Consider the following 27,708-nt stretch of genomic DNA (forward strand, 5'->3'; position numbering starts at 1 on the left):
GCCCTATTAGGGACAGGAGGAGAACCTCGCCCTAACTTGAGCAAGGTTGAAGGCCCAGTTCTTTTAGACCGGATGGGGGAGAGACCCCACAGCGCCCTAAAGCGCCCCCGCAAGCCAGGCTGGTAACGCGAGGAGGACCTCACGCCGGCCCGAGCAAAATGAAAGGTCCGGACTCCTACGGGAGCCGAGTCCCAACGACAAAGAAGACTTTACCCAGACTCCTACGGGAGCCGGATTCCGCTCTCAGTATCAGCCGCTGGTAAGCTCCGTCCGGACTCCTACGAGAGTCGGACTTCATCTTTAACTTTGATCGCAGAGGGCTTCGCCCGGACTCCTACGGGAGCCGGGGAGCGCCTCCAACATCAACTGCAGAACAGCTCCGAGGGAAATGAAAGGTCCTCACGGACTCCTACGGGAGCCGGGTCCCAACGACAAAGAAGGCTCCACTCGGACTCCTACGGGAGCCGGGTCCCAACGACAAAGAAGGCTCCATCCGGACTCCTACGAGAGCCGGGTTCCAGCGACAAAGAAAACTTCACCCGGACTCCTACGGGAGCCGGGTTCCAACGACAAAAAAGATTTCATCCGGACTCCTACAGGAGCCGGGCTCCATCGCCGACATCAGCTACAGGACAACCCCGCCCGGACTTCTACGGAAGCCGGACTTTGCCTATGACTTTGATTGCAGGAAAACGAAAACTTTGCCCTGGCCCCTACGAGAGCCAAGCTACTCCAACTTCAGGAGGACTTCTCCGCTCAGACTCCCAAGGGAGCCGGACTTAGCTCCGACTTCAACAGAGAAAAAACCCAAGCAAAAAGGAAAGCAAACAGTGCCCGAAGGCAACGGAAGCCTGAACCTCCAAATTCAAGCCCTAGGAGGGACTTCGGGCCCGAAGGGCCCCAAGCGAACCTGCAGCCGTCGACGGAATGACAATCGGGTATCTTCGAACGGTGTGAGAATCGAAAAAGTAGCTCGGCAAACGACAACCCCACATGAACTGAAGAGGTCGCCGACGACTTTGGGACGACGTGATACAGACGAAGAGAAGGAAAGGAAAATGAAGAAATTTGACAGGCAACTATTTAATGCGAGATGCAGACGAGGTAACAAAATCTCTTTTTCATTTAACAAGAGTATACGTTACAGGACCCGGTGGGTCAGGAAAAAAAAAAGAAAGAAAAAGAAGATACACGTCATTACAAGTCTCGTAAGCACGGCTCGGGCAGCACGAATCGGAGGCCGCTCCGAGCTACGAACTCCTCTCTCCATCTCTCAGTCGCGTTCTCCAGTGCGTGTAACAGCTCTCGCCCCATCTCGCCTCATTCTGTTTCTGAAGTCCCAACCCTAGCGGGAAAGGGGTGGGATAGATCTCCGGAGGCGGTAAGGGCAACGGCGGCAGTAGCAAAGACCTGTTTCAAGAAGAACCGGAGTCACCTCGGAAGCGGTAGCGACGCCAGAGATGTGCCTCATCTCCGAATGCCCTACAACAGCCGCCACCCAAATTGCTCCGGCAAGGTCGGCATGCGCTACTTCCACCGTCCCCGCAACAAGTTCCACTGCCCCGCCATCGACGCCGACCGCCTCCGGTCCCTCGGCCCCGACGGCGTTAAGGATCCCGTCATGGCTTATGACGGCAGCTCTGCCCTCTTGACCGGTATCACCCCGCCTTGCTGCTCCAAAATTTGCGGGCAGAATAACTTCACCGACAGCCCCCGTTATTAAACTCCTGTTGTTAAAGAAATTCTTCCTCGAGCCCCCTTTAAAATGACGGAGATTCTCACCGGCCGCCATTCTCCTCCTCACCTTCCTCCAAGCCCTAAAAATCCCCTCAAGGACGGCTTCCGGGGTAGAGGACATGGTGTAGGGACCCTCAGAGAAGAATTGGGGGGGGCTGAAGGAGGCAAGGACTGGTGCGAGGGAAGCAAGACTCTCAGGGGAAAGAAAAGCGCCAGGATGAGGCCATGAAAGGACTGAGGGGTTTAAATAGTCGACGGATCCTAGCGCAGTTATGGCGGCGAGTATTCCTGGGCCAGCTGGTGTGTGCCACGTGTCGCGCTTATCCACTTCATTGCTATCGAGGGTTGACCGCTCACAAATTCCCGTGGCACGACGCTTGGGATCGCGTTCCAACGGGGGTTCCGAAAAGACTCTTCAGGTCACCTTCACCGAGAAGCGGACTCTGACGTACACACATTAAATGCCAAAGTATCTGGAGGCGGTAGTGCGCAGGATTCGAAAGGACGGTTCCGGCTATACCCATCTCACTCTCTGTACTTCCTTCGTTTGAAATTCAAACTCGGAAGTAGGGGGACTAGTGTTGGGTATAAAATACCCACAGCCGAAACCCCCAGCGGAGTCGACGACGGAACAGAACGGCTCCGCCCGGACTCCTACGGGAGCCGGGCTCCGCCTTCGACTTCGAGCAGCACGGCTCCGACCGGACTCCTACGGGAACCGGGCTCCACTCTCAGTATCAGCTGCCGGTAAGCTCCGTCCGGACTCCTACGGGAGCCGGACTTCGTCTTTAACTTTGATTGCAGAGGGCTCTGCTCGGACTCCTACGGGAGCCGGGCTCCGCTTTCAGTATCCACTGCAGGTAAGCTCCATCCGGACTCCTGCGGGAGCCGGACTTCACCCACGATCCCAACCGAAAGGAGGACCCCTCCCGGGCTTCTACAGAGGCCAGACTTCGACCGCTGCCGAGCCTCGACCAACAGATCCGTGCCCCCTGGCAGATCACAATAACAACCATGATTCTGTTCCACTTCCTGTAGCGGATTCCGCGCGGCTCCATCACCCCCTGCGGCGGATCCATTACTCTCTGACAGGCTGTGTCAACGGCCACGATTCTGCTCCGCTCCCTGCGATAGGTGCTGCACGATTCCACTACTCGCTGACAACTAGCGGCAACGGACGCCGCTCCACTACCTGCAACAGGCCCTACGTGGCAGGCTATGACAATAGCCACGAGTCTACCCCACTACCCTTCGCAATAAATTCTCCTGACCATGGGCGGCCCACTACCAGACGGTTACAAATGTCGCCATCAATCCGTTGTCTCCTCCGCCTATAAAAGGGGGACCCAGATACGTTATTCTCTAAGCTCATTTCTTTATCTTAAAACTCTACTAAATTCTCCGTTCGAGCACTCCATTCTTGTTGAGGTAGAGAACTGACTTGAACGTCGGAGGGTCTTGCCGGAGCAACCTCACATCCGGTTTAGACTTTTCTTGCAGGTCCCGGCGGCGACCGCGGCTTCTCTGACTCCAGCTTCTCCGACGCAAGCAGATTTTTGCACCAACAGAACTCTAGTTGCCCATGTGACCGCAAGTTCTCTGCACCCTCGCCACGATGGCGTCATTCCCCAAGTTAGGACGGCCCTGCTGTACGTCCGTCCTCGCGGGTGATGGGATAAAAACTAAGCGGCTGGAGGCCCGCAGTACATGTAGAAGCCTGCACAACTCTCACCCGCGGAACACTGGACCGTGGCTAACCCGGCCCGCCACGTGGCCCTGCGTGCCTCCCAGCCCCACGATAATAAAGACCCTATTTCTTTCTTTATTTATTTCATCGTTAAGTTTAATCCAACCTCCCTGTTGCCTCCACTTTTAAATACCTGGGGCGAGAGGAGAGGGCGAGCTTTTAACAATAAATAAATAGTGGTTTCGTGTCAGCGTTACCCCTCTCTTTCTCTCTTCCTCGCTTCCGCTTTCTTTGGTGGCGTGACCGCCAAACTCCTGTGTCCCCCCTCCCTCAAAGCCTAATATAAGCGTCGGACTAAGAGGGGATTACATCTCGGATTTGTTCTCGAGGGCGAGAGAAATTGGGAATCGCGTTTCTTGATCGGTTGATACCGATCCGACGGTATGATACCGCCTTCCTTTTTGATCCACCGATGGAGTTTTCCTTCCATCGAGATATTTTAGTTCTTCTTTATGGAATTTGGTTATTTAATTTGTAGATCATTGCCGTGAATCTTCCATTTAATCTTCTGATAATCCGGTTTGATTTTTTAATTAGAAATGCATCTCTATTTAGATTTCGTGATTCTTTCTCTCCTGTAATCTTGATTAATATCTTGTTGATCTTTTTTTTTCTCTCTTTCTTTATTTGTCTGAGTTGGATACTTGTTAGATCCGTCTGGATGATTATGTTTTGTTTTATCTTGAACTAGGATGATGATAGCGTTACGTAATTATGCCTGAAATTTGTAGCAGGGATGGTGTCATTCTTTTCTGTCCAAGAAAAGAGGACGATCTTTTGTCCGTTCATGGTTTGTGGTTTGTTGGGTTCTGTTTATTTTTCCTTTTTTGGCTGGGACAACTCAAATTTTTAGGCTGGGCAGTTGAGTTATCTGCTTTTCTATGTGGATTTAGGTTGTGTTTGTAACTAATTGATAAGTTTTTGGACCCTTTATTGTTTTTAAAAATTATTTTGTTTTTGTTTATCTCAGGCTTCTGCAGTTAAGTTTTGTTGTTAGTTGCTCCAAGATTTTCCAGGTTAGGTGTTCTTCCGGGCTTTTGGAGGCATTAAATGCTTTCTAGTGCAGTTTGGGTTGCATATTCTAAGGGATGAGATTTTCAGGCCTTTTAATGCCAGAAGAGTATTTTAAATATTGTTGGCCACTTTGCCTCTTAATAATGCAGTATGGTATCGTTGGCAGTTCTTCCAAGATTTCGCAGGTTAGGACACTTCCAGGGATCGTACAGTGAATTATTGTTTTATCCATAATGTTCTGATGGTTTGTGTACTACAAAAGTTGTGAAATTGCCATTGTTTTTTTTTTCAAAAGAAATTTCAAAGCTTGTTATATAAAAACTTTGACAACTGATGCTTGTTGCTAGAGATCCTGAATTGCTAATTCATTTTCAGGGGATATGAGTCTTGGTCTTGAATGGAAACAATTTCTGTTGGGCATTCCTTTCCCTACAGAAAAATGGAGAGTGGAAGAAATTCTCATTAATCTCTTTGATCACACATCATATATTATTGTATATAACTTCAACTTTGGAAACGCTTATGACATCTATTAAGATGAATTGCCACATCAATGACAACATCTACACATTATCATTAATTGTCAGATTTATCATACCATGTGAAGTTGGAATGAACATGAGCTGAGAAGTATCTTCGTCCATGCATCTCTTTCACTACCTAGATCGTTATTTCTTTGATGTTTATTTTATGATATTTAAATGATAGGAAGTTGACACTGGCATGTTTAAGTTGTGATATTGCCAAAGCAATTTTTGATTGATCTTAATATTTGCCAATAATCTCAATACTAGTTTTTTCATGTTTGAAACATTCATGTATGAAGATCTACATATTCCAAGAGCAATTTCACCTTTGTCATTTTGCTTAGTAAAATCCTTAAATTTTATTAGTTTCATTATTGGTCTTAAGTTTTTCTATTTTTCATGCACAAGACTTGAGTATCATTGTATGTTGTAAGTTGCTGGACTAGAATTATGAACTTTAAGTCATTAAATGATACATTAATGCTGGCATACTTTTAAGTCTCTATTGCTGTTGTTGCTGTTGATTTTTATGTTGCTCTCGATTCCAGTTAGTCGTTGGTTGGATAATGTTGAGAGTGATGGACATATTCTAAAGAAAGATACCAGATGTGTAGACAAGGACTTGCCCTTGGACATGTGATGATTGAACAAAGCCATATCTGTGCATCATTATGGGTACATGGGGTCTACCATAATAGATGGATTTTAAAGTACATTTGAGCACTTTAAAGCTTAACTTTGGGTTTATGAACAGAAAGCTTGGTGAATTCTGCATAGACTTACTTTGCAAACAAGAAAAAAGCAAATGGCACATTTATTCCGATCTGTAGAAAATTTTTGAGTTGCAATTGATTTTTTCCTTGGAATTTCTTATATGGGGAACATAATCATGGCAACAATTGAGAGGTGTCAATCACATTCATAAATATGTATGATTTTGTGTATTTATGTATGTATTTAGGTAGGAAGTGTGTTTACTTGCATAGGCTTATTCTAAATATGTTATTTTTTAGAAAATGTAATGTTGTATATGTATTGTATTTACTTATTTTGATACATTTAAATATCAAAGGACAAGTTTTGTTGTAATAGTAAGGTTGCTCCAGTATGACCTAGGTGTTGCAATTTGAAACATGGAAACAACCTTTCTACATATGGGGATAAGGTTGCATACATCTGACCCTCTCTGGACCCAACAATGGAGGGAGCCTTATGCATAGGGATACATATTCTTTTATATATATTTAAATATCCATATACAATTTATGAGCTGAGTTGGTTGATCAAACAGTTTATTTGCATGGAAAATATAAAAGGTGTTGCTGTGTGGTTCATGAAAATTGCTATCTTATTGCAATATTGCTTATATGATGGAGAAAGTTCCTTAATATTTTTATGGTATCATCACTAATGATTATTGTAATGGACTTATGTTTAGTACATTGGCAAATATTGATTAGTAATTATGTTTGGGTAAAATGGAATGTTAAGAAGGCAAAAAGTGCTTTAGTTCTAAGCTTTTTAGCATTGCTTTGTGTACAATGAAAATGAGCTACATAGCTAAACCTATTTGCTTTCATGCAGGATGATCCTCTTTTAGAGGTGGGTGCAATTAGTGGAACAATTTTGATTTGAATCAACTTACATATGTTTACATGAGAATCTTAAGACTGAGCACTTCTTGAACATGCTGATTTATGGATGCTCGCCCCTTGCAGTTTATTATGATTAGTCAACTTGAAGATATGCCAAATGTTGATCGCGTCCTCCCACCATAAGTGGAAAGATAAATGACACTCAATAATGCCTATAATTGTAATGGGTCTACATAAGAAAAAAGAGATCATGATGAATTGATTGGTGGCATCAGAAGTGAGCACATAAGATTTGACATGTATGACCAAGAGCAAAACTTAGGAGAAGGGGTTGTCTTCTCCCCACCTGTCAAATAGTTTTTGGCTTCTTTGTACCATTAAATACAAACTTCTCCTTAAAGGTTAAATGTATTATATTATTTTATATTATATCATTTCTTTCCACAATTGAAATTCTTTTTAATCATTGTACATTCTTCCTTGAAAATTTAGGAGCAATGAAACTTAAGTTTGCAATGCACTTGGCATTTGAGGTTCTTATTCTTATTATTATTATTGGCGTGAGTTTACAATGATCTTTTTGGCTATGTGGAGATGGAGTGGATATTGAGCTTCACCTTGTAGATTTTTGGCATTAGAGATACTTGTGATGCCCCTTGGGATGCAAAAAAAAAAAAAGGATAAGGAAATATTGTTCAGGGATTAGAACCTAATATAGAAGAAGTTTAATGGTGGTGGAATATTACTCTCAGTTAGTTCATGTCTTCAAGTATTATCAGTGTACCTTCTATGTGCAAGATTTCTGCTAGGGTGGTTAACATATTGGCAAGGCTTGAAATCCAAGAATTGATATTGTGTCGATCAAGGGTGGGTATAACATGTGCCTTATTAAGGATCGTATCGATAAAGTGTATGGATGCATACACATAGATATGCTCCAAACGTCATTGGTATGACCTATTTCGGCCTTCAAACTCTGATTTTAACTTTTTTATGATGTTTTCTTATTTAAATGTTATGTATTTGCAAGAAATATTATAGATCTGTCAAGTTAAATGCACTAGCCATGTTTTTTGGTGTGTGTTGAATTCATTAACATGCATAAACCTTACATAACAGTTCACAACTTACAATCACACACACACACACACACGCACACACACGCGCACACACGCGCACGCACACACACACACGCACACACACGCGCACACACCCACACATGCACGCGCACACACGCACACACACACGCACACACGCACGCGCACACACACGCACGCGCACACACGCACGCACACGCACACACACACGCACACACGCGCACACACGCGCACGCATACACGCACGCACACACACGCACACACACCCACACGCATGCGCACACACGCGCACACACACACGCACACGCACACGCACATGCACACACGCGCACACACGCACGCACACACGCACACACACATGCACACACGCACACACGCACGCACACGCACGCGCGCACGCACACGCACGCGCGCACACACACACACAACATGGTGTGTGTTGAATTCATTAACATGCATAAACCTTACATAACAGTTCACAACTTACAATCTTTAATACATCACGCACACGCACGCGCACACACACACACACACACAACATGGTGTGTGTTGAATTCATTAACATGCATAAACCTTACATAACAGTTCACAACTTACAATCTGTAATACATCACACACACACACACACACACACACACAACATGGTGTGTGTTGAATTCATTAACATGCATAAACCTTACATAACAGTTCACAACTTACAATCTGTAATACACACACACACACACACACACACATAGTGTATGTGCAACCCAAAATCATTTTGATGATGATAACTATCATATGTGTATGTGTGTGTGTGTGTTAAAATTAGCAATTGAAATGCAAGTAATCAAAGAAAAATTATATTTATGACATCATTTAACAATAGTAGCACCTGCAACCCAAAATCATTTTGATGATGATAACTATCATAGATGATCATGTACTTGACATAAGCTTATCCATATTGTTTATCAATTTTTTAATTATTAAAAAATTTTTATAGCATATCCTGAAGTGCAAGTTGATTGAATGCGCTTTTTCTTTTGGTGAATCAATTTATGTTCTCTCTCTTCTTCTTCTTTTTTTTTTTTTTTGATGATTTAACCATGCATTTGAAACATATAATCAAGTTGAAGTTGTGATAATTGTGGTCCTTAGCTTGATTGGAACTTGAGCATGCCTCAATCTAATTGACTATAGCTCAAATTTTGGTAGCACATACAGATAACTGGTGCAGAGATGGTTGTAGATAGGTCGATCTTGTGTTAAAACTCCTGAAGCAGTGCATCCCTCTTCCTTCCTCTCATTTCCACCTTCAGATGTTGGAACACAAGGACAATAGCCTTTTAAACCATTCCCCAAGCACTGCTTAGTTCAGGGTGGATTGACCTTGATACACCCTCAAACTGCTTGGTTCAGCCTTGGTTTGGTTGACTGGGGGCTGTTTGGATAGTTTTCATCCGAACCAAGACCATACGGAACCTCCTTGTACCAAGAAGGCCTTGGTATGATTATCTATTGAGAGATACATGCCAAACTACTCAATACTTCAAAACCTCGCATATCTGCAAGAACTTGGGGTCCCTTGCTTTGGGTAGGAGGAGAATGTAAAAATACATGGGTTATTACTTAAGTGAAAAATGATCTCTAGGGCTCTGGTTGACTGGTGTTAGGGCATCCTTCTAGAATCTAAGTTTTGACAAAAATAGAGATTTGGATATGGGAGGCCCGCAAGTGCATCCTAAATGAAGTGTTGCTGTATCTTCTTCAAAATGACTATTGGTGAATGATTTTTTGTAACATCCAAATATTTTGCCTGGTCAGTCATCAGAGGAAGAAATATTTTCATGTGCCAACTTAAGGTTAAGAATCAAACTGTATATGCTAAATAGGAATGATGGTTGGAAGGGGGAAACAATCATTTGGTCACTTTTGAGTAGAGGACTTGTAAATGAAGTTTCACTGATTTTTTGATGGAGGTGATTTTTCTTTTTTAATGAAGTCCCTTGTAAGACCCAAGTCTTTGCTTGGTGAATTTACAAGGGGGACTTCCTTTGACATGGAAAAATGGGTTAGTGATGCAGATCCTTAGTGTTTTGGCTATGAGTTAATTATGTAACATGCCGAAAGAAATGTTTTTAATAAACGACAAATAACATCAAATAAAAGAGGAATGGAGGCAAAAGAGAATGTTCAAGGGTGGAATTGAGGTAAAAAGAATTTGAGCGGGCAGAAAGATAAGAACTAAGGGGAAAAAACCTGCTGAAATGAACTAATTTAAATAAGGAACTAATTTATTTAAATTATGAACCACTTTTCATGGAACATTATTTTTAGATGCTAAAATAATTGCAAAATGAAGTCAATTGATCCTAAAAGGATGCGTAACTTATGAAACCTTTGTTTCTAATTTACATAAATTTTTCTCAGATTAGGATTGCTAATCAACCTGCATTATGACCATCCTGAGCTACTCATTTTCCCAACAAAAAATGGACAGTCTTTACAAAAATGATAAAATCTGTATGTTGATAGAAACTTCCTGGGAGAGCCATTCAGATCACTTCAGAATGATATTCTTAGGTGTCTTCAAATATGTTTTTTTTAATACAACCTAGATCTTAAATAGGAAATTTTAGACAGTTTTTCTACTTAAAGTGGGAGTTAAACCCACTAGAAAAAACTCTAGAATTTAATTTAATTTTTTCAAGTACATAACTAATGTATCCTACTCTTAAAAAACTTAAATCCTATGACTCAATAAAATAAGAAAAAAATAACTTGAAGTAAAGCCTAAAATATTTAAATATTATTGGACCTGAAGCCAATATGAGACCTATCAACATTTGTTATACATACATACATCCATACATATATATATATATATGTATATATATACATAGATATATATATATATATATATATATACATATGTAGATATGTACATACACATATATATATCAATATGTATGTATATATACATACATATATATACATATATACATATATATGTATGTATACATACATACATATATATACATATATATACATATATATGTATGTATACATACATACATATATATACATATATACATATATATGTATGTATACATACATACATACATATATATGTATATTGGGTGATTTTTGCAATAGTGGGAAGATCCATAGTTGGTGGGAGACAAAGCATGAAACTTTGGCATTTGTTGGGCAGGCTAGGTTTTCTTTCATCTTCTTGTATGCAACATGGTCTGATTGGATAAGGAGAAGTAGAAGGTATTTTGTTTCCTGAGGGCCAAGTTGGAGTAGAGAGATGTGGCATTAGAAAAAGGGGGAAACAAGTAAACAGTGGGCGCTTCTTCCTTATATTTATTTATTTATCTAAAATCTTTGCTCATATTTCCTGTTTACAATTTTTCAGTGGACATTTGTCATTGTGTTGGTGGTTGTTATTGATGCTATCTTTGCTCTTTGAATTTGTAGATGAGAGTCTTTGTGCACGTTGAAGAATTTCCATTGGATATAGGGTTGTTGCCATGCCTATCTTGGGAAGTTTGGTTGGTTGCACAACACCTACGCAATATGGTTGGATTTTAGTGATTTCTTGTTCTGAGTTCAAGTCATGCGGGGAGTACTATATACATCAAAGTGTATTTGTTATCTGCTTGCAGGAATGAGTGCTCATGTGATCTTGATCATATTATTTTTTCAAGTCTTTAGCTTATAGGTAGGATGGGATGCTTCAGAAGATAAATAGTGTCTCTATAACAAGAATGAAATGTGTCAATATGTAGCTTCTGTCAAAAAGCTCAAAAAAAAAAAGGCCTGTAAATATCATTGGCTGTTGTTGTTCAGTCTTTAGTTGTAGGGTTGTGCTTGGAGAGAAACCATATATAAGAATTCCATTAATCTTTTAGTAATAAAAAGAAAGATAATAATGTTATGTGATGAAAAAAGAAAAAAACTATGTATGGTCTATATCAAGGTATTTTGTACTGGCCCGAACCGGCCAGTACACCCTATACCATATCGAACCGATTCGGTTTGGGCCTAAAATTTGGAAAATGATCCGAACCGCACTGAACTAGTTGGTTCGGTATAGTTCAGATGCAAACCGCTTGAAATCGAGTGATTCGGCTCGGTTTAGGTCCGAATCGAGCCGTACTGGTCACGTTGGGGGGGGGGGGGGGGCTAGGTGGGGGCCCTTGTTAGTTGCGAAGAAGCACCAATAATTGGTGCTTGGCTCTGCCTTTTGGACCTAAACCGAGCCGTACCAATCACGTTGGGGGGGGGGGACTAAGTGGGGGCCCTTGTTAGTTGCGACGAAGCACCAATAATTGGTGCTTGGCTCTGCCTTTCATTGAATGAAAGGCAGAGCATCAGAGATAGAGAGCTTGAAGCTCTCAGACTCCGATGACAGATGCGAACGAAGCCAAAAAAAAGAAAAAAAAATAGAAAATTTTTCACAACTTCGAGGAGACGACATATTTCGATCAGAAGTAAGGTAATCCATTATTCTATCAATAAATATTTTATTTTTTCTCTTTTTTGGCCAAAAAATGTTAAGAAATAGAAAAATAAGGAGAAATCATGCCAACATTTGTGATTTTGGTATGATTTCATTATATATTGTGGATCATTGGATGATCTACATGATGGCACTAAAATCATTAATTTTCGTTAATTATTTTTTTGAAATATATATTTTTTCATCATAAAAATAATTAAAAAATAATTTTAAAAAAAAATTATAAAATTAAAATATTGTTTAGGACAATTCAAACTACTTTCAATATAAATTTTATATTTGATTGTGAAGATTTTGATGCATGATACGCACAATGACCCAAGCTTAATTTTGAATAAAATAAATAAATAGCATCTAATGTATGTTAATGGGCTTAGAAAAATATATGCAGCATCCTTGACACGTTTCTACTTGATCTAACCTCAAATATTTTTTAAAATTTTTAGAATTAAAAAATAATTTTTAATTATTTAAATAATAAAAAATATTTTATCAATTAAACAAATATGTAAAAGTAGTAATATATTTTAGCTAATTCAGAAGTATTATTTGGAGCAGGTAATATACTTTTCTGAATTTATGAGATTTAAATTTATTATTAAAAATTTAAAAATTTATATATAAATAAAAATCATGAAAAATTAAAAATATGAAACATATCAATTAGAAGTATTTTTTAAAGTTTAAAAAATAAATTTTTTTACGATAAAAAATATAATATTTTTTATAATTATTAAACTGTCGTATTTTATTAAACTTGCAGAAATGAATAAGAAGCCAGAGCGTGATATTGGCTTGGAGCATGGTGAGATGCTCCTGGTTCGGCATCATTGGAGATGCAAATGATGCAGCATAGAATTCAAGAGATGAGCAATGACTAAGTTGAAGCAGCATTTGGCTGGTGATTATCCCGATGTAACCATATGTCAAAAATATCCATAGAAAATCCGACAGCTCATGAAGAAATACTTCGCTGATTCTAAAGAAGCGAAGGAGAAAACAAAATAGAAGAGGACAGAGGTGGATCGTTGAGTTGGAGAGTCACCTTTTTATTATTCTAGAGAGTCAGAAGAAGCTTTTGCTCTAGATGATGAGTAGGCATAGATTGAGGTTGCCTTTCAGGTGAGTCAGGATAATCAGTACTAGCTGAAGGAGATGGTTAGATATAGAAAATGATTTAAACCATCATTCTATGAATCGAAATTCGGCTCTGCGATCGGTGAGGGAGAGTCCAAGTTCAGGAGGATCACCTCTATCAGGGAGCCAGTCAGTAGGGGCAGGCATAGATGTCATCGATGCTGGGGGCTGTTGGCAGTAGGAGGAGATCCTGCAGAGACATTCCAGCAGGAGCCATCATCCATGATTTGGATCCAAATGTTTTTTTCAATAAGGATTCAAAAAAGCAAAGGATTGACATTATGTTAAAGAAGGATAAGAAGAAGGATATGTGGCGAGCTATTGGATCATAATTTTATTTCAGCCATATTCCAGCAAACATAGCGGGCAATACTTACTATCGATCTACCATTTTTGCCATATAAACTATCAGTCCCAGTGCAGATCCTCTAGCATCTAGGGATATCTATGGTCAGCTTCTTGACAGTAATAAAGAAGATTTTAAAAGATAAATTTTTTCTTATAAGAATAAATAGCTCATATACGGACTGATGGTGATGTGTGATGGCTGGATCAGTCCTATTGGATGGAGTATCATCAATATCTTAACATATTATGATAAAAAAATATTTTTTCACAAGTCAATTGATGCTTCAGATAGGGCGCACGACGCTGCATACATTCTTGGACTGATGGAAGTGATTGATTCAATAGGAGAGCAGAATGTCGTGCAGGTTATTATAGATAATGGGCCATAATATAAGGTCGCTGGCAAGTTATTGATGGAGCGACAATCGTATGTTTATTGGACATCATGTTGCATATTGCATTGGTCTCATATTGATGGATATTGGGAAGCTTCATAGAATGTAGCAGGTAGTGGACTCATCTTAGTCTATTATTAGATTTATCGACAATCATATATGAATCCTGTCATTGATGTGGAAATATATTGGAGGAAAGATCTTAAGATCGGGTGTCATACGATTTATAACAAACTATATGGCACTTGATAGCCTTCTGCAGAAGAAAGCAGTCTTGCGTTAGATGTTTGTCAGGGTCGAATGATAGGAGAGTAGATATGCGAAGGCCGGTATTGAGGAAAGTCATGTGGAGAATTTGATAACCAACCAGTCATTCTGGCAACGTGCTGATAAGATAGTGAAGGTTATCAAGCCATTATATGAGGTACTTCACATCATGGATAGTAAAAGATACCCTCAGATGGACTTCTTGTATCACATGATGGAGAAGGTAAAGAAACAAATTAGTGAGATAGATCAGAAACATGCTCAAGAATACATTAACATCATTGAGTGCCGCTAGGACTATCAGATGGATAGGGATTTGCATCTAGTCGGTAAGTATGAATTAAAAAATCATCTAAAATTTTTTTTGTACTTGTATAAGTCTACTTAATCATTCGTAGAATTTATTTTCAGCTTACTATTTGAATCTGAGGTTTCAGTACACCATACCTGAGATAGATATAGATAATGAGCTTCTCACTGCTCTCCGTAATGTGATATATAAGATAGTGTCTGATCCAAAAATTGTATCTATATGTCTATAAGAGGTATATTAGGTCAATTAAGGTGTAAGCATTTAACTTAATTCGGTTCTGTCTGTAATCAATAATATATTTATTAATAAAATAAATATATTTTTTACAGATGAAACAGTTTAAAGAGAAGACAAACAGCTTTAGAATCTCATTAGCTGTCGTAAGCAAAAAGAAGATGAATCCAGATAAACTACATATCAGTACTTAAGATTTTATTGACATTACATGCCTACTAATATTATAACATCTAATACATAAATTTGTTTAATATTCTTGTAGCTGAATGGTGGATTTATTTTGGACAGTTCGTATAAAATTTGAAAAGTGTGGCCATTCGCATTCTTTTTCAAACGATTTTTTCTAGCGGATATGAGCGCAATTGGTCAATTTTTGTCCATATCTACGGCAAACAGAGAAATCGTCTGACACAAGTGCCTCAACGATCTTATATATGTGCACTATAATTTGAGATTGAGACTAAACTGCGTCCAGGATGAAGTACTGTTGAAGTATACGGATCCAATGATAGATGACTATGCCATTGATGTCGAGGATCCGATGATTTGATGGCTTGCAAGCCAGCAGCAGGAGTCAAAACTTGATGAGCTGAGATCTCCTCCACGACTTGCCAATGTGGTAGCTAGAGAGATCAGCATGGATCTAGGGCAGTAGGCATATGCAAATATTTTTCATAGGGTTCCAGTTGATCAACCATAATATAAGGAATCACAGGGGAGTCATTCATTACGTGACTCCATATCCAAGACATTCTCTCAGATGTTTGAGCGAGAAATATTTAGATAAGGCCGATTATCTCAAGCAGGAAGAAGACATCCATCCTCCCAAATATAGCAAAATCAATCACAGAGGGGCATCAGGGGAGCTCGAAAAGATAAAGAAAAAGAAAAGACAGTTGCAGCACCTTTGAGAGTGTAGGAGTCAGTTGACTCAGATTTGGAGACCAGCGGCAGCAAGAGTGATGATAGCAGTCATGGATCCGATAATCAGTGAGGGACTTGAGGATACGAGATCACTATTCATGAGATGCAGCCGCAGGATGGTATTCGATTCACCAGTGAGTCCCAATTTACGCATGCTACACAAGATAGGGACCACGGTGCACGAGCTGATAGATCCCGTGAGGAGACGATTTCATATAGACGACAGCCTCTCAGAGATCGTCCAACACATGATACAGCTACAGATGATCTTGCACGTGGAGTAGGATCCATGGATGTATTTAGATCATCTTCCGTATTATGGATTCTATCATCCGCAGGTAGCTTATGATTCATATGGATATGGTGTATTCGAGACATCGGCTTCTGATGGCTATTATTTTATGCAGTCTAGAGCATCTTATGGATTGGATGTTGCTACTGGCATATTTGGATGGGCCTTTCCACAGCCATATCATCATCTTGAGGATATCTCTCAGAGTTAGAGTTTGAGCGAGAGATCTGAGATGTTTTACAATCCAGAGAGAATACTTTATGAAATGAATATTCAGAAGTACAGTGCTATTTGGGTAAAGGGATAGACCAATGTTTCTCCGGAGTATGCGGATGATTCGGATATCTACGAGTGTCACAGACACTTGATGAGATATTAGATCAGTGGAGATCTTGATATTAGTATATTATTCTTTGCAATTTATACGTTAGGTATATTTAATGCATTGTTTTAGACTTTTTTTATTTTTTATTTTTTGATGATAGAATTGTTATATAACATAAATAAATATTACTTTGGATATAAAGTAATTTAAAAATTAATTAAAAAATTATTTGAAATCAAAATCAACTTTAAAAAATAAAAAAAACTTCTTGTGGCATATCAGTATGAAATCGGTACGCCACAATGTACCGAGACTTGGTACGGGTCTCGGTATTGGTTCCTGAAACCTTGGTCTATATTGATACAAATTATTTGAATAATTTAGATATTTCGATTTGAAAATAAATCTGCCATGAAACATGTTCTAATAATTCAATTGATATAGTGGCTTCTTCAATTGCCTTTGAAGTACTGAAGTAATTAAAAAAAAATGGAAATTGAGGATTTCTTTCATTGTATTTCAGGTTGTCCACAGGTCATCAACAAAATATTGATCTCCCTGACTAGATTCCTTTGTCCATTAACTCCTTGCAGCCAAGACTCTGAGCCAACTACATGTCCATTCTCAAATATATTTTCTTCTGTGCAAAACATCAACCAATGTTCCAAACTACCTTAGACTATCAGAAAAGTAAGGTTGTCTGCAAATTTTTATGGACCCCTTTTTCAGTGAAAATCTTAAGAACATGTAGGTATCCCTTTTTTCCACTAATTCTATTTTCTTTTACCAAAGCAGGGCAAACTCATATGTCAGACATGTTTAATCCAGCCCTAATCATTAATTAAGTGGCAAAATATTGATAATGTGGACCTTAGTGATCTTTTCACCCAACTAACCCTCACTGATCTACGAAGCTCCATGTAACTTTTTTTTCAACAACTACCGTTAACAGTGAATTAGAGCATAACTGTGTTCATTATTTATTAATTTGTTTTTCTCTTTTTTTACTGCTTTATTAGAATATTTATTTGGAGAATCACTTATGAACAAAATATATGGTTGCTGGAAGGAGTTTCTCTTAATATGGTTAAGAAGTGTCAGTTCAATGGCTCCAGATGTTCTTACACTGGATTATTTTCGATCTCAATGCTGCTTCAGATGATCGGTTGTGGTGCTTGTTGGAGACCCTATAGATTTGTTATGTATTTTCATACATTTCACTACCTTCAAAGATTAGAATATGTTGATTAACATGCATGTTTATAGGTGATTAATGTAAATGTTGCTTTCACACTAAATGCTTCTCTGGAAAGCCTTCACAGTGTGCTATATAAGAAAATTGGTGATATTGGAAAATTGAAGACCTTAAATATTTATTTGACATGATTTGTGCTCACAGGTGAGGTGTTTGGTTAAGGTTGGCCTATGTATCTTCCTAACTAATGGTTAGATCATCAGATAAGTTTCTTTTCTCATCTTAGGCTGCTCTAAAATTTATGTAGTCTTAGCTTTGGCAGTTTGCTTTATGATAGGTTAATTTTTTATGGAATAAAAATCTTTAGGAGTTATGCGAGGCCTTTTGCTGTTGCATCACACATTAACTTCCAAAAGATTCCAGTTTCAGATTTCTCAGCCCTATATTCTCTCTCTTTTCTATGGGGAAAATCAGATGAGCAATTTGTTTCAAGAGGGTTATATAGTCACGAAGCATTCATAGGTTAACCTCTATTATGGGGTAGGTTGTTTAGATAGCATTATTGATGGTTGTCAACTGAAATAAATTATTTTGCAGGCATTTTGTTGGCTTACTGGGTCATAGAAAGACAAGGATTTGAAATCTTGAGTTTTCCATCCAAATCGTTGAGTGTTAGCAGCTGCAGTTCTGAGGCTCTATGTTGTGGGCCTCACATGTGGATACATAAAATTAATTCATCATATCAATCTTGTCCATATTGAGCCAAATGTTGTGACAGTATCATGATGCTCCTCGTAACAGAGGCTATGTTTTGTTGGAGCCTTCTACCACCATTTCCACATCAAAGCATCAATTTGGCATCATTCTGGGGATGGTAGGATTCTTAGATTTAGCTTCTCTGAGAAAACTGCAAAATGTTTGGTGTTCATGCCAAAGAGCATCGATGACATGATTGTCCAGGGATAAGCGAATCATGGTGATGCCCATAATGGAGATGCTGAGTCATCCATTTGTTGGCACTACTGTCTTAAGATTCCTCACATTTTATTTAAAGCCGGGATGATCGTTTTTTACCCAAGGCTTATTTCGCAATTTTTTGCCAGATTTCTCTTCCCATCGTCTGTCAAGCCTTCAGATTTCTTTACCTTTGCTAGAACTGATGGCAATGTAGATGTGCATTATTTTGGAGACTGAATATTCTCTGATTCTTTTGTAGCATAATGTTTAGGATGTGTGCTGAGAAGGTGGCTGGATTTCTGATGACTCAATTGTCTTTGCATCAATGTGGTAGCTCTAATGTGTGCCAACTATCACTGGCTGGCTTGGCATAGCAAGCTCATCGTGCTTTTTCTGGAATTTCTGCATGTGGTTTGGAGCAATTTGCTTTCATCTAATATTCTTGGCAGAGGCATCCACCAACACTTTTGATATGTCCCTCTTGATGATCATTAACCGTGCTGTATGATGATAGAAAGAGACTAAGTAGAGGTGAAAGGAGCGGAAGGTTGTCCTTTTCAATACCGTGTGCTACTGGTGTTTGAGTACCATGAATAAGTTACTCTTATGACAACCACATCTCAGTTGGGCAGTGACATCTCTTAATTATTTAAGGTCTTATGAAATAATCGGTTAGAGCTTCAGTTTACTTGCCAAGATTTCCATTCTTGGTCACTTCTAGTATTTCAATGATGTCTAAGGAGTAAGGATTTTTTTTTTTGTTGTATAATTTCATTTCATTTTCAGTCTGTACAGTTTATTTGCTTCTCTCTAGAACTACATCATCTTTTCATTGTGATCCATTAGTATTCCCTTCCTGTTGTAGGAGAGAGTTATTAGGCAATGTAAAAAAGATTCTGCACAGTGTTATGCAAGTGCATGTATATAAAACATTTCCATTTTTGTCGAAGTCATCTGGCTTTATTGAAAAGAAAACATGCTGCAGTTTGGAAAAGTTTTAAAAAATGTTATTGATAAATCATGCTTGTAAGTTGTAACTAGAGCAAAGTATGTTTTTGCAGAAATAAGCCCATGATATTTTCTATCATACTTTTGGCTCTTTAAAAGACAAGATAGGTTCCTTAGAGGCATATGTAAATGGATCTTGGAGTTTTGCAACACATGAGGTTCTTCCTGTCAGTCTTAGACAGTGATTTAGACTAAACCAAATAGTGGTATAAAGAATGTGATTTTTACCTGACTGCTTTTGCCTTTCTGGGTTATTCAGTATATGCTCTAGTGGCATAATCTGTAAATAAGAATGTTCATTTTTTTTTACCATTCGTTTGGATGGTTAGTATCAAAAACATGCATATCCATTCACGGTCCGACAACCACTGACATTTTTCACCTATGCTGTGAATTGCTGAAGTTGACATGTCTATTTGCTCAGTTAAAAGCTTAAAAAGCTTCCTTATGAAACAAAGTTGCTTTGAGTAATTGAACATTTCATTTCTATTGACATGATCTGACTTATAAATTATGATCTTCCTATCTGGTTATGAGTATTTAGAATTTAGATATATCTTTGATGCTAACTTTAGTATCAAAATCTACTCCCACTAACACAGTGGGAGCAGGGGTTTTATACTGCTCATTTTGTTTTCCTGACCTTCTTGTTTTATCTGATTCTATTGCTAATACTGTGATGAGGTGAAGACTTTGTTACTCATTATACATAAATAGAATATTCCATATAGTAAATTATGAAGAAGATTGGAAAAGAAAGGAAGGAAGAATGTGATGTGAACTATAGTCTGAAACCACTTCAGCTAGTTGTGCATGGGCTTCATGGAATTACTTTGATTAATGAAAAAGTTTAGATTGAACTAGTACCAGCTTTTGCTTTATTAGTTTTCTTTTTTGTTTCTTATGACTTCTCTTATAAAATTTTCTAGTTCAGATGATGAATGGGCTTTTTCCAGCTACCATGAACTTGCAACACACCTTTTAGCAACACATGTTCACTAACTACCTTTCAGTTCTAAAATTCACATGATCTTTCTATTCAACTCATTTTCTTTTAGTTTTAAGATCTATATTTTGCTTCTACTCCAAATTTCTCTCTTGATTTCCCATTGTGGCTTTTATTGTATTGACATAATAGGATGCTGATATATATTGTTGTAGAGGTTGGCTAAAACTGAGTTCACTTTCTTAGGAAACAAAATAATCACTTGTATAGTAACACTAAACCTTTTAGTACCACATCGATTTTTTCCATCACCGTTGGTGTTGCCTCTTTGAAAAGAGCTGCCAATCCTTTTGTTACTTAGGTTGGACAAGGTTATGTGGTTGGTATCTTCTTCTGTTTTCTGAAAAAGAAAAAAATGTACCTTCTGTTTTATTACTAGTTTCTCATAAATACTATGGCATTCATTTAATTTAAGAAGATAGTCTTGGGTCCTCGAAGTGTATCTGTATTATTGGCTCATTGAATACAGTGGCATATTTTCCAGAGCAGAAAGGTGATAATAGGCATAAAGCCAATTATGAGCTTCTATTTTATCTTTCTGGTCACATTTGCTGCGGCTATCCTCTTAGCTTTTAGTTATTGGTGCATTCAAGGCTACCCTGTAAGAAGTAATTGTAGTGTTGAACTGGTTCTCTTCTCATTATAGGTAATGAGTATTATCTCTTTAACAAGACAGTTGAGCTGGAATTCTTTGTTGTCATGTTAACTCCAATATACTAGAATGACTATTTTACTTTGAGTTCATATCAATTTGCAATGTCAATATTGACTTGAAAGCTGCATAGAAGCGAAAGAAATTTGATTGGTTCTTTGCTATTCAAGCATTTTGATGATCTTAACTGATGATTTCTTGAGATTCTAGTTTCTAAGGTTTAGGCTATTTAATCTGCAAGGTGGGATTGCAGCATGCTGAGCTATATGGTGAAATTTCATGTCATGTACGACAACATAATGGGATTTGGAATCAAATAGATGGAAAGAATAAATATGAAGGGCATTTTGGCTTTTTGCTATTCATGGTGGACAGAATCCTTTTTATATACTGTTCATTTTTTATTATAAGAAGACTGGATCGTATGTAGCAAATATATTGTACTTGATTCTGCTATAAGTGACGTGTTTTAATACTCTTAAATGAAGCTTGGGTGGCAACAGATATTTGCTAAAAATCATGAGAGTTTCTTGAAAACCATTGGTTGAGAATTCTAGCAAGATGGTGAAAAGTATAGTCATGAATTCAGATTTAGAAACACAAAGTTTGTAATTAAGAAAAAAGGGTTTTTCTTTTGTTGAAGGGGGAGAGGGGGATGGGGGTCAGAAAATTATGAAAACACATACTCATGGTTAACAGCTTTACGAGCAAGCAAAATTTAGTAAATTTGAAAGATCACCATAATTCATGGAACAAAATTAATGAATTAATGAATATCTATAATAATTCATGGAACAAAATTAATGAATTATCTGTAGTTGTTAAAATAAAAAAAGAAAAAACTTTTTCACATACCACAATGATAAAATCAAGAAAAGGTTTCACAACTTCACTTGACCCAGATAACTTTGTCATTGGAGTGAGAAGAAGTGAAATCAGGTGCTCGCTAGGTATTAATCTTTTGTTATGCGAAGTTGTCTGGGTTTTGAGTGTTTGGTGCAGGCAATTAATCTAGGTCAGAGGATATTTTGATAGCATTGTTATATCTTTGATGATAAAGTTAAGTAGAACCTAAGCCCAAACGAAATTTGCAAATTGACTTGAAGTTCAAGTTTATTTGTGGCAGCATGTTGCGCGATACTCAGCTTCACCAAACGACCAAGAAATCATGTGCTTCAAATCATGAACTAGGGGAGAACCTGTGATAAGGATGTTCCAAATGGTGTAATTTCATGGATTCTATTTTTTTCTCCAAAGGCAGTATCAAATAAAAGTTGAGAACTCAGAAGGGTATATGCATTTCTAATCATGAATTGGTATTCCTTGAAGATGCAATGAACAGTTCTACACTGCATAGTTGGAATGTGCTTCTGGATGGAAGAATTGGCAAAAAATGCGGTAGAGAAAGTTTTTTTTTTTTTTTGGAATGTTAATTGATTTTGTAGATTACCACCTCCTCCAAGAAAGTGTTGATATTTTGCCTCTTTCTATTGTAGGTATGGCATTTAGTTATTGATCCAGTCCCTTAAGTTATTAAACCATTGACTGATTTTTTTTATCACTTATTGGGAAGCTGAAGGATGAGCTGTTACTCATTCTCTTTCAGTGCTTATGTCAAATTGTATCAGGATCTGTATGAATAAAAAAGCCATCTGGTTTAACATGACTGGAATTGGTCATCTTTTTATGCAATTTTTTTTATTTTTTATTTTTTTAGTGTGCTTCAACTCTGAAATTTTGGAAATAATGGAAAATTATGTTTAGGATATATAGATGTGCCATAGTCTCTGGACTATGGTTGTTGATGACAGCGTGCATATGTTACATTTGATGTAAGATGACCCAATCGTTTTTATCCAATTTTATTGTTTATTCAAGATGTATCTGTATTTGATCTTAATCAACCAGAAAGTATCTGGCCAAAAAGAAAAAGGTTTTGGTAGCATATCTTAAACTTTTTGTACCCTTCTGTGATGTTGTTGGGGATCTTAGAACTGGCAAAAGTTGCGCCATTTCAGCCAACTAGCAGAGAGGTATATAGCAGGTCATGCGATAACACTTGTTTGCCAGTGATGCTTATTGTCTATTGCTGTAAAGAGCTGATTTTTTTTTCTCGCTCAATAAAAGAAATTATTATTCTTTAAAGATTTGAACGATTAATGGCTGCTTGTTGAACAATGAGGAGTTCTAAATTGATTTTGACAATGCACATTTTTTTATAATGATTGCTAACAATCTTCCATGATAATGCTTCTAAATATCCAGGGTATCTTTTCCTATCATTTTATGCTTGTGTGTTGTAGTGCAGTTGAATGTGTTATTGCAATCAAGACTTCAAATGCTGAATGTATATATTTTTTGTAGACTTTCATATGCTATCCTGATCCAAGGCAATGTCTTCTATGGGGCATAGGCACTTGATTAATCAATCCCAAATGTCTGAAATGGATCCTGACCAAATCTGGAATCATCCATGCCCAGATCCTCGCCTGAACTTGGGTACTTCTATCAATTCCATGTTTTTGCATGTTCTGTTGAGAGAATGGGTGGGGGTTTTAGGTCCCCTCTATGCTTGTGCACGTTAATAAATGTGTTTCGAAACTTAATTAGATGACTAGTTTTGAAATTTGATTTGCAGAAAATGGTTCTTTCGTGCTTTCTTCAGAGAATGTAGCAGTCAATGATGTGAATTCAATGAACAACTTTAACATCACTCACGGATCAAATGGCCCTCCATTGTCTACTTTCACTTCAGAGATTCCAAATTACATGGCAATTGGAACCTCACATGATCTCAGCCTGCGTGCTCCATCTGCTGCCAGCTCTAGTCAGCGTCCCCTGAGTTATGTCCAGCAAGGACCTCCTTTCTACAATCAACATGCAACTGGGGATGTGGGCTGCATGGTTAATCCTCATATGGACCATGGAAGAGCATCATATAAAAGAAAGATCCCAGAACTCTCAATAGTTTCTGACAGAGGAAACGCCAGCAGATATTATGGTGCTGGTAGTGCTTCCAGTCTTCCCTTTACAAATGAGCTAATACAGCCAAAGCCTTTATCAGGTCCTCATTGTTGGCCTTGGGATCCTGTTAGCATGGTCCCCAGTTACAGCAGTAATGTCTTATCTTCTGGAGAAGGATCTCAGAGAAATGTCCGAGCCCGACATAATCATGCCTTTCATGTGGAAACAGTCCCAATTGGGGTCCATGCATCTAACAATCTACCTCAACATTTTCATTCAGCAGCAGATACTTCTGGTCTGGGTGTAGTAGGGCAATGGAGCCAAAATTCTGTGCCTATGGATCCCCAAAGAGTGGCTCTATCTTCAGGTTAGTATAATTAGTACATTTGGTTTTCATCTATGCAGTTCAAATCTTTTAATTTGTTTTCCTATATGGTTTTGGAAATTGCAGATGTTGGCTCCTTCAATCATCAGATGAATCAGTCCCTTGCGGGAAGCAGTGGCACCAATAACAGTATAGAGATTGATGGGGGGTGCCACTCCAATCTCATTGCAAGTAGAAATTCAAGTACTGCTCTAGCAAGTATTCAGGGTCCTCCCACAGGGGGCCTAGGGCTGGCTCGTAGTAACTATGGTCAAAGAACTTCTTATAGGGCCATTTCGAGCTACCCATCTGTGGGTTTTACGGTCACTTCTGAAGATGGCAGGCAGCCGGGAATGGAAACTGTTATGCCTCCCGGACAGCCAAGGCCACTGACTACTATTGGGCGTCATGGTGAGAGGAATGGGAGGGCAAGGAATTTCTATGATAGATTCCAGTCATTTTCAGATGAAGACAATAATGGCAGGAGACGGGTTTCTGAGGTAACAATGTATTAGTTGATGAAATCAGCTTCCTTTGGCTATCCGCAAAATAAAATGCTCCCTTTTTTCATGCACCAAGAAGGCTGATCTGTCATGCTTTATTTCCGCAGGGGGTTGCTATAATGGACCGGCCAACCTTCTATGATTCTAGGAATTTCTTTGATCAGCACCATGACATGAGACTAGACATTGATAACATGAGTTATGAGGTTTGGACTTTTTTTTTTTTTTTTGAAAGAACTTCTATTTCCCCTTCTATCAGATTGCCTGACAATGTCAAGTTATTGGGTTTGGTATAGGAGCTGCTTGCACTGGGAGACAGAATTGGAATTGTTAGCACAGGCTTGTCTGAAGATGCCATCTCAAGATGTTTGATGGAGATATTGTACTGCTCTTCCAAACAGGATCAGGATGATGAGGAAGAATTAAAGTGTGCAATATGCTTGGTAATGTTCATTGAACCACTTCAATGAGATCTATGCTTAATTGACTTGATTAAAATGAAAAACCTAATCTTCTGTCGAACTAAATTACAATCATGTGTATGTGACGGGATGTTGTTTTCATGGTTTTATCTTTTGAATTGACAGGAAGAGTATAGAGGTGGAGAAAGTCTTGGGAGACTGAACTGTGGACATGATTTTCATGCCAGCTGCATTAAGCAATGGTTGCTGATAAAGAATGTCTGCCCAATCTGCAAAGCCTCAGCCTTGGAAGATACTATAAAGGAAAAATAAATTGTTTCTCAATAATTATGATGTTTTAGATAGGTCTAATAAACCTGTTCATTTGTAAATAGGCTTTCATGATTCAAAATAAAGAATTTCTTCAGTGCAATGCTCGCCATTTCAGGTTTTGCTCGTCTATGATGTTAGGGATACGGGGTCTAGCACGCTGTGGCTTGATCATTGTAGTAGTACATTACTGAAAAACAACGTTCCTCAGCTTCCAAAAAAAAAGGAAAAAAAGAGAAAAAAAAACAGCAACAATAACAATAAAGGCTAGATGTTGTTTTCATGGTTTTATATTTTGAATTTGACAGAGTACAGAGATGAAGTCTTGGGAGACTGACCTGTAGACATGAATTCCATGCCAGCTGCATTAGGCCATGTTTGCTGATAAAAAATGTCTGCCCAATCTGCAAAGCCTCAGCCTTGGAAGATACTGTGAAGGAGAAATAAGTTTTCTCCATAATTATGATGTTATAGATAGATTGTTTCTATGTAATAATGATATTATAGATAGATCTAATCAATCTGCTTATTTGTAAATAGACATTTCCAATGGAGGACGCGACGTTTACAGATTTGAAATAAAGGCTTTCTTTAGTGTAATCTTTGGCATTTTAGGCTTTGTTCTTGTCCATGATGTAAGGGATATTTGTAAATAGATTTTTTTCTGATGGAGGACGTGACATTTACAGATTTGAAATATAGCTTTTCTTCAGTGTAATTGTCACGTCTCCGATTCAAGATTGTGAGTCGAAGGTCATGACAACCGTCGTATACTTATAAAAAACTCTCTCCATAAACATGCAAGGCATCTTATCAATAATTTAAATTTAAAATATAACAATTCAAATTTTAACTTTAATATATCAATAAATTCAATAATATTCAATAAGTCTTACATCAAATTCAATAAGATTTTTAACCTAAAATAAAAATATTAAGACTTTGCTTGTAATCACTCTTCCATTCCTATCTTATATCATCTTAATTCCTCAACATCTGTAAAAATAGTAAGATAGGAGGTAATGAGCTAGACAGTCCAGTAAGTAATGATCACTTTCAACAAATTTCATCCGATATTTAAGTAAATAATTATTTATAAAAAATAAGTATATCGAGTTCATCAATTTGAAATCAATTTCAATTATACAATATAATTAATGCCACATTCATTTTTTTTTTCAAAATTTAATTTTCTTTCGAGATTTTAATTTATTTCATTCTTAAATTCTTTTCATCAACCATGAGCTATGATCATATTTTTTCTGTGGTAGGGTCATAATACCGCATATCTTCTTGCGGTGAGCTGCGAATCATCTGGCAACAAAGTCCTTCAGAACCGCTGGTCTCTCTAGCGGTTTGTCGCTGGTCTCTTTGGTGACATAAACCCTCAGGACAAATCAATTGCCAATGTATATGCCTCCATTGACGGAGTCCTTTACATAATCAGGTTGTCAATTTATATTATTCTTATATTAGAATTCTTCATAAATCATATTTCATATTCAAATTTTGATAAGAAAACATATAATCATGTAGTATCGAAATCAATCAATATAATACATCATAAAATCAATATATTCAATCATACTTCATCATAACATTTTGAATAAGATATTTTGCATAACAAAATACCATTCAACCAATCATACATCGTTTCACAAATTATGTCAGAAAAATATATTATAATTTATCGATAAATCCAGAAAAAATGAAACATTACTTATCCCAAACGTATTCCAATAAATCCACATATTTCTATATATCTTCTTCCAAAATTCTTCAATTCATAAATCATATCACAATATTCGATTATCAGGTGTCAACGTTACCTATACGAGATCAAATTCAATAATCAGAAAGAAT

At 37.9% G+C, this 27,708-nt stretch overlaps 1 protein-coding gene across 12 annotated transcripts; it reads left to right on the forward strand.

The window, feature by feature from the left end:
* The first annotated feature begins 3,603 nt into the window (after window positions 1-3,603).
* Window positions 3,604-25,948, forward strand: LOC105035122 (uncharacterized). Of its 12 annotated transcripts, none has more exons than XM_073244207.1 (9): window positions 3,611-3,865; window positions 4,455-4,500; window positions 4,586-4,683; window positions 23,697-23,782; window positions 23,922-24,614; window positions 24,699-25,111; window positions 25,222-25,320; window positions 25,411-25,557; window positions 25,702-25,948. In XM_073244207.1, exons 3-9 carry the CDS (start codon window positions 4,649-4,651, stop codon window positions 25,846-25,848), a joined length of 1,620 nt encoding a protein of 539 aa, XP_073100308.1. In that variant the 5' UTR covers window positions 3,611-3,865; window positions 4,455-4,500; window positions 4,586-4,648; the 3' UTR covers window positions 25,849-25,948. The 12 variants fall into 12 exon arrangements, with proteins under 12 accessions (XP_073100313.1, XP_010908849.1, XP_073100308.1 ...); XM_029261842.2 differs by lacking the exons at window positions 4,455-4,500; window positions 4,586-4,683 and adding exons at window positions 18,877-19,359; window positions 22,410-22,681 and having other exon boundaries at window positions 3,612-3,865; window positions 23,648-23,782; XM_073244208.1 differs by lacking the exons at window positions 4,455-4,500; window positions 4,586-4,683 and adding exons at window positions 18,889-19,359; window positions 22,410-22,681 and having other exon boundaries at window positions 3,612-3,865; window positions 23,648-23,782.
* Window positions 25,949-27,708: the final 1,760 nt, after the last annotated feature.

The sequence above is a fragment of the Elaeis guineensis genome, chromosome 10, assembly GCF_000442705.2.
Source record: "Elaeis guineensis isolate ETL-2024a chromosome 10, EG11, whole genome shotgun sequence".
Lineage (NCBI taxonomy): Eukaryota > Viridiplantae > Streptophyta > Magnoliopsida > Arecales > Arecaceae > Elaeis > Elaeis guineensis.

Coding starts and splice junctions, on each gene's coding strand:
- LOC105035122 (XM_073244207.1), top strand. CDS start 4,649: ATGGTATCGTTGGCAGTTCTTCCAAGATTTCGCAG. Junction 23,783..23,921: donor AGATCCTCGCCTGAACTTGG/GTACTTCTATCA, acceptor TTTGATTTGCAG/AAAATGGTTCTTTCGTGCTT. Junction 25,558..25,701: donor TAAAGTGTGCAATATGCTTG/GTAATGTTCATT, acceptor TTGAATTGACAG/GAAGAGTATAGAGGTGGAGA.